This window comes from Myxine glutinosa, chromosome 11 (assembly GCF_964187855.1).
Source record: "Myxine glutinosa chromosome 11, kmMyxGlut1.1, whole genome shotgun sequence".
Taxonomy (NCBI): domain Eukaryota; kingdom Metazoa; phylum Chordata; class Myxini; order Myxiniformes; family Myxinidae; genus Myxine; species Myxine glutinosa.
In genome coordinates, this window is record NC_136271.1 from 2,889,563 (window position 1) to 2,898,131 (window position 8,569).

Sequence of the window (8,569 nt, forward strand, 5' to 3'; positions counted from 1 at the left end):
TGTTAAGCAATGAAATGTACACATGATCATTGGAAAGAAAACACAATAAATGATTCAAATCGACTCGTACCGAGCACTACTCACAAATGACGTACGCTCCATATTTTGGATGCTGCAACTCTCGACATAGCAGGTCGACATTGTCCTGCAGGTACACGATACCGACTCTCGAACCCACAAACATCAAGCGTGTACTGCAGTCAAGCAGGTACTCATCTCTCAACACATTACAAGCAGTTTTAATCACCTGACCGGCATCATTCAATATGTCCCACCAGGCCCTCCCTAGTCCCGAGTAACCTGCGCTCACCTGCGTGGGCCGCAGGAAGCAGATGGCGCGCAGATGTTGCATGCTGTCTCGAGAACCAACACCCAGGTGCTCAAACAGGTAAACCTCCTTCTGCAGGAGCTCAGACTGGGCAAATGCCACACTCACTACAGCCGTCTGATGGGCAACACACAAAGCCAGTACCAGTGAGTACTCGTGAAGAAAGGAAGGAAATAACAACATCCGTTATGATGAGGTAGAACTGATGAGGTAGAATTGATGAGGCAGAACTGATACAGAACTGATGAGGTAGAACTGATGAGACAGAGTTTACTGATGGAATTTAGTATCGTCCATTTTAAAAAGAATCCATTTTCATTGAGTTTTCTGCTGCGTAATCAACGTCACTGAGCAACTACCCACACCTATTAATCATCGTCACTGAGCTACGACCCACACCTATTAATCATCGTCACTGAGCTACGACCCACACCTATTAATCATCGTCACTGAGCTACGACCCACACCTATTAATCATCGTCACTGAGCTACGACCCACACCTATTAATCATCGTCACTGAGCTATGACCCACACCTATTAATCATCATCACTGAGCAACTACCCACACCTATTAATCATCGTCACTGAGCTACGACCCACACCTATTAATCATCATCACTGAGCAACTACCCACACCTATTAATCATCATCACTGAGCAACTACCCACACCTATTAATCGTCACTGAGCAACTACCCACACCTATTAATCATCGTCACTGAGCTACGACCCACACCTATTAATCATCACTGAGCAACTACCCACACCTATTGATCATCGTCACTGAGCAACTACCCACACCTATTAATCATCACTGAGCAACTACCCACACCTATTATTCATCGTCACTGAGCTACGACCCACACCTATTAATCATCACTGAGCAACTACCCACACCTATTAATCATCGTCACTGAGCTACGACCCACACCTATTAATCATCATCACTGAGCAACTACCCACACCTATTAATCATCGTCACTGAGCTACGACCCACACCTATTAATCATCATCACTGAGCAACTACCCACACCTATTAATCATCGTCACTGAGCTACGACCCACACCTATTAATCATCATCACTGAGCAACTACCCACACCTATTAATCATAGTCACCGAGCTACTACCCACACCTATTAATCATCATCACTGAGCAACTACCCACACCTATTAATCATAGTCACCGAGCTACTACCCACACCTATTAATCATAGTCACCGAGCAACTACCCACACCTATTAATCATCGTCACTGAGCTACGACCCACACCTATTAATCATCATCACTGAGCAACTACCCACACCTATTAATCATTGTCACTGAGCTACTACCCACACCTATTAATCATAGTCACTGAGCAACTACCCACACCTATTAATCATCATCACTGAGCTACTACCCACACCTATTAATCATAGTCACCGAGCAACTACCCACACCTATTAATCATCGTCACTGAGCTACGACCCACACCTATTAATCATCATCACTGAGCAACTACCCACACCTATTAATCATTGTCACTGAGCTACTACCCACACCTATTAATCATAGTCACTGAGCAACTACCCACACCTATTAATCATAGTCACTGAGCTACTACCCACACCTATTAATCATCGTCACTGAGCTACGACCCACACCTATTAATCATCATCACTGAGCTACTACCCACACCTATTAATCATCGTCACTGAGCTACTACCCACACCTATTAATCATCGTCACTGAGCTACTACCCACACCTATTAATCATCGTCACTGAGCTACTACCCACACCTATTAATCATCGTCACTGAGCTACTACCCACACCTATTAATCATCGTCACTGAGCAACGACCCACACCTATTAATCATAGTCACCGAGCTACTACCCACACCTATTAATCATCATCACTGAGCTACTACCCACACCAATTAATCATCATCACTGAGCTACCACCCACACCTATTAATCATCGTCACTGACCTACTACCCACACCTATTAAGCATCGTCACTGAGCTACTACCCACACCTATTAATCATCGTCACTGACCTACTACCCACACCTATTAATCATCGTCACTGAGCTACTACCCACACCTATTAATCATCGTCACTGAGCTACTACCCACACCTATTAATCATCGTCACTGAGCTACTACCCACACCTATTAATCATCGTCACTGAGCTACCACCCACACCTATTAATCATCATCACTGAGCTACGACCCACACCTATTAATCATCGTCACTGAGCTACCACCCACACCTATTAATCATCGTCACTGACCTACTACCCACACCTATTAAGCATCGTCACTGAGCTACTACCCACACCTATTAATCATCGTCACTGACCTACTACCCACACCTATTAATCATCATCACTGAGCTACCACCCACACCTATTAATCATCGTCACTGACCTACTACCCACACCTATTAATCATATTCACTGAGCTACCACCCACACCTATTAATCATCGTCACTGAGCTACTACCCACAACTCTTAATTATCACTGAGCTACTACCCACACCTATTAATCATTGTCACTGAGCTACTACCCACACCTATTAATCATCGTCACTGAGCTACTACCCACACCTATTAATTATCACTGAGCTACTACACACACCTATTAATCATCGTCACTGAGCTACTACCCACACCGATTAATCATCGTCACTGAGCAACCACCCACACCTATTAATCATAGTCACTGTGCTACTACCCACACCTATTAATCATCGTCACTGAGCTACTACCCACACCGATTAATCATCATCACTGTGCTACTACCCACACCTATTAATCATCGTCACTGAGCTAATACCCACACCTATTAATCATAGTCACTGAGCTACTACCCACACCTATTAATTATCATCACTGACCTACGACCCACACCTATTAATCATCGTCACCGAGCAACTACCCACACCTATTAATCATCGTCACTGAGCTACTACCCACACCTATTATACATCGTCACTGAGCTACTACCCACACCTATTAATCATCGTCACTGAGCTACTACCCACACCTCTTAATTATCACTGAGCTACTACCCACACCTATTAATCATTGTCACTGAGCTACTACCCACACCTATTAATCATCATCACTGAGATACTACCCACACCTATTAATCATCATCACTGAGATACTACCCACACCTATTAATCATCATCACTGAGCTACTACCCACACCTATTACTCATCGTCACTGAGCTACTACCCACACCTATTAATCATCATCACTGAGATACTACCCACACCTATTAATCATCATCACTGAGATACTACCCACACCTATTAATTATCGTCACTGAGCTACTACCCACACCTATTAATCATCATCACTGAGCTACTACCCACACCTATTAATCATCGTCACTGAGATACTACCCACACCTATTAATTATCATCACTGACCTACTACCCACACCTATTAATCATCATCACTGAGATACTACCCACACCTATTAATTATCGTCACTGAGCTACTACCCACACCTATTAATCATCATCACTGAGCTACTACCCACACCTATTAATCATCATCACTGAGATACTACCCACACCTATTAATTATCATCACTGACCTACTACCCACACCTATTAATCATCGTCACTGACCTACTACCCACACCTATTAATCATCGTCACTGAGCTACTACCCACACCTATTAATCATCGTCACTGAGCAACTACCCACACCTATTAATCATCGTCACTGACCTACTACCCACACCTATTAAGCATCATCACTGAGATACTACCCACACCTATTAATTATCATCACTGACCTACTACCCACACCTATTAATCATCATCACTGAGCTACTACCCACACCTATTAATCATCGTCACTGCGCTACTACCCACACCTATTAATCATCATCACTGAGCTACTGCGCACACCTATTAATCATCGTCACTGAGCTACTACCCACACCGATTAATCATCATCACTGAGCTACTACCCACACCTATTAATCATCATCACTGAGATACTACCCACACCTATTAATTATCGTCACTGAGCTACTACCCACACCTATTAATCATCGTCACTGAGCTACTACCCACACCTATTAATCATCGTCACTGAGAAACTACCCACACCTATTAATCATCGTCACTGAGCTAATACCCACACCTATTAATCATCATCACTGAGCTACTACCCACACCTATTAATCATCATCACTGAGATACTACCCACACCTATTAATTATCGTCACTGAGCTACTACCCACACCTATTAATCATCATCACTGAGCTACTACCCACACCTATTAATCATCATCACTGAGATACTACCCACACCTATTAATTATCATCACTGACCTACTACCCACACCTATTAATCATCGTCACTGACCTACTACCCACACCTATTAATCATCGTCACTGAGCTACTACCCACACCTATTAATCATCGTCACTGAGCAACTACCCACACCTATTAATCATCGTCACTGACCTACTACCCACACCTATTAAGCATCATCACTGAGATACTACCCACACCTATTAATTATCATCACTGACCTACTACCCACACCTATTAATCATCATCACTGAGCTACTACCCACACCTATTAATCATCGTCACTGCGCTACTACCCACACCTATTAATCATCATCACTGAGCTACTGCGCACACCTATTAATCATCGTCACTGAGCTACTACCCACACCGATTAATCATCATCACTGAGCTACTACCCACACCTATTAATCATCATCACTGACCTACTACCCACACCTATTAATTATCGTCACTGAGCTACTAACCACACCTATTAATCATCATCACTGAGATACTACCCACACCTATTAATTATCGTCACTGAGCTACTACCCACACCTATTAATCATCGTCACTGAGCTACTACCCACACCTATTAATCATCGTCACTGAGAAACTACCCACACCTATTAATCATCGTCACTGAGCTAATACCCACACCTATTAATCATCATCACTGAGCTACTACCCACACCTATTAATCATCATCACTGAGATACTACCCACACCTATTAATCATCGTCACTGAGCTACTACCCACACCTATTAATCATCACTGAGCTACTACCCACACCTATTAATCATATTCACTGAGCTACCACCCACACCTATTAATCATCGTCACTGAGCAACTACCCACACCTATTAATCATCGCCACTGACCTACTACCCACACCTATTAATCATTGTCACTGAGCTACTACCCACACCTATTAATCATCGTCACTGACCTACTACCCACACCTATTAATCATCGTCACTGAGCTACTACCCACACCTATTAATCATCGTCACTGAGCTACTACCCACACCTATTAATCATCGTCACTGAGCTACCACCCACACCTATTAATCATCGTCACTGAGCTAATACCCACACCTATTAATCATCGTCACTGACCTTCTACCCACACCTATTAATCATCGTCACTGAGCTAATACCCACACCTATTAATCATCGTCACTGAGCTACTACCCACACCTATTAATCATCGTCACTGAGCTAATACCCACACCTATTAATCATCGTCACTGAGCTACTACCCACACCTATTAATCATCGTCACTGAGCTACCACCCACACCTATTAATCATCGTCACTGAGCTACTACCCACACCTATTAATCATAGTCACTGAGCTACCACCCACACCTATTAACATCGTCACTGACCGACTACCCACACCTATTAAGCATCGTCACTGAGCTACTACCCACACCTATTAATCATCGTCACTGACCTACTACCCACACCTATTAATCATCGTCACTGAGCTACTACCCACACCTATTAATCATCGTCACTGAGCTACTACCCACACCTATTAATCATCGTCACTGAGCTACTACCCACACCTATTAATCATCGTCACTGACCTACTACCCACACCTATTAATCATCGTCACTGAGCTACTACCCACACCTATTAATCATCGTCACTGACCTACTACCCACACCTATTAATCATCATCACTGACCTACTACCCACACCTATTAATCATCGTCACTGACCTACTACCCACACCTATTAATCATCGTCACAGACCTACTACCCACACCTATTAATCATCGCAGGTGATTTGCTCAATCAGTTTGACTTGTTGGTGAATGTAAAACATCGTCACCTTGTTGACACCACGACCAACCTGTGTGGGCGATTCATTCAAAAGCTTGGATGTGAACAGTACCAACTGCACACGTAACGAGGTGCAAGTCGTCCATTGAAATACCAATTCCCTACCAGGTGATTACAGGTATCAGCCCAGAAACGAGGTGCAAATCGTCCATTGAAATACCAATTCCCTACCAGGTGATTACAAGTATCAGCCCAATAACGAGGTGCAAATCGTCCATTGAAATACCAATTCCCTACCAGGTGATTACAGGTATCAGCCCAGAAACGAGGTGCAAATCGTCCATTGAAATACCAATTCCCTACCAGGTGATTACAGGTATCAGCCCAGTAACGAGGTGCAAATCGTCCATTGAAATACCAATTCCATTCCACCTGATTACAGGTATCAGCCCAGTAACGAGGTGCAAATCATCCATTGAAATACCAATTCCCTTCCACCTGATTACAGGTATCAGCCCAGTAACGAGGTGCAAATCATCCATTGAAATACCAATTCCCTTCCAGGTGATTACAGGTATCAGCCCAGTAACGAGGTGCAAATCATCCATTGAAATACCAATCCCCTACCAGGTGATTACAGGTATCAGCCCAGTAACGAGGTGCAAATCGTCCATTGACATACCAATTCCCTACCAGGTGATTACAGGTATCAGCCCAGTAACGAGGTGCAAATCGTCCATTGAAATACCAATTCCCTACCACAGGATTACAGGTATCAGCCCAGTAACGAGGTGCAAATCGTCCATTGAAATACCAATTCCCTACCACAGGATTACAGGTATCAGCCCAGTAACGAGGTGCAAATCGTCCATTGAAATACCAATTCCCTACCAGGTGATTACAGGTATCAGCCCAGTAACGAGGTGCAAATCGTCCATTGAAATACCAATTCCCTACCACAGGATTACAGGTATCAGCCCAACAACAATGTGCAATTCCTCATCATTTCCCGCCTCCACGTCCAAGTCATCGAAGTAAGTAAATGCCTATCATGTTCATACCAATCGGATCGCCAATGCACGTGCGGAGGTTCTGAGTTAAACTATTAGCGAAGTTGCTAAATTACAAGTGGAGGGTCAGGGTGGTGACTGTCAGCGCGGTGAGGGTCAGGGTGGTGACGGTCAGGGCGGTGACGGTCAGGGTGGTGACTGTCAGGGTGGTGACTGTCAGGGTGGTGACGGTCAGGGTGGTGAGGGTCAGGGTGGTGACGGTCAGGGTGGTGAGCCTCAGGGTGGTGACGGTCAGGGTGGTGAGGGTCAGGGTGGTGACGGTCAGGGTGGTGACGGTCAGGGTGGTGAGGGTCAGGGTGGTGAGGGTCAGGGCGGTGAGGGTCAGGGCGGTGACGGTCAGGGCGGTGACGGTCAGGGCGGTGACGGTCAGGGTGGTGAGGATCATGGTGGTGAGGTTCAGGGTGGTGAGGATCAGGGTGGTGAGGGTGGTGACGGTCAGGGTGGTGACGATGAGGGTGGTGAGGGTGGTGACGGTCAGGGTGGTGACGATGAGGGTGGTGAGGGTGGTGTACCGAGCAAGTGACGCGTACCGTTTCCTTGTCCATCAGTAAGACCTTCATCCCTGGTCCAGCCTCCTCAACCATTCGGATGATATAAGCCTTGATTGCGGCTACGACATTCATGGTGGAGACACGACGAGGAAAGGATCCTGAAAACCAAGGAGAAAGGGATCAGAAATGCAGCGTAAAGTCAACATGCAAAAGAAAAGAAGAAGAATTGGTTGAATGACAGAGGGAGAAGAAGAAGAAAGACAGAAACGTATACAGGAAGAGTGATTGATAGATTAATTTCTTCCTTAGTTTCTCTGGTTTAATAACCCAAGCGTTTTATTAGAAGTTTTCCGCTTATTATTCTGTGTAATATCCCGTTGTATCGTTCATTACATTCGCTCATAAAATAAAAAACGACCAAACGACATTGTTTTATACATCGCTTAATACATACTATTTACTATCAAGGTTATTCTGGTAAATTATGAGTGAATTTAACCAAATTTGCATTTTGAATACATAAAACAAAATTTAATAAAACCTATAATTTCATGTAAAAACAAAGGGTGTTTACTGA

At 44.3% G+C, this 8,569-nt stretch overlaps 2 protein-coding genes across 2 annotated transcripts in view; one reads left to right on the forward strand and one right to left on the reverse strand.

The window, feature by feature from the left end:
- The window catches only part of VPS45 (vacuolar protein sorting 45 homolog), a 39,711-nt gene extending 31,477 nt beyond the window's left edge, over positions 1–8,234 (reverse strand). Inside the window, exons 1-3 of the mRNA XM_078786333.1 lie at positions 8,032–8,234; positions 311–445; positions 85–145 (exon numbers count right to left, since the gene is read on the reverse strand). Coding sequence (XP_078642459.1) covers positions 85–145; positions 311–445; positions 8,032–8,124 — 289 coding nt within the window. The 5' untranslated portion in view covers positions 8,125–8,234. The remainder of the gene's footprint in view (positions 1–84; positions 146–310; positions 446–8,031) is intronic.
- TAF5 (TATA-box binding protein associated factor 5) overlaps positions 1–8,569 on the forward strand; it is a 543,784-nt gene that overhangs the window by 360,904 nt on the left and 174,311 nt on the right. The gene's annotated exons all lie outside the window — the stretch shown is intronic.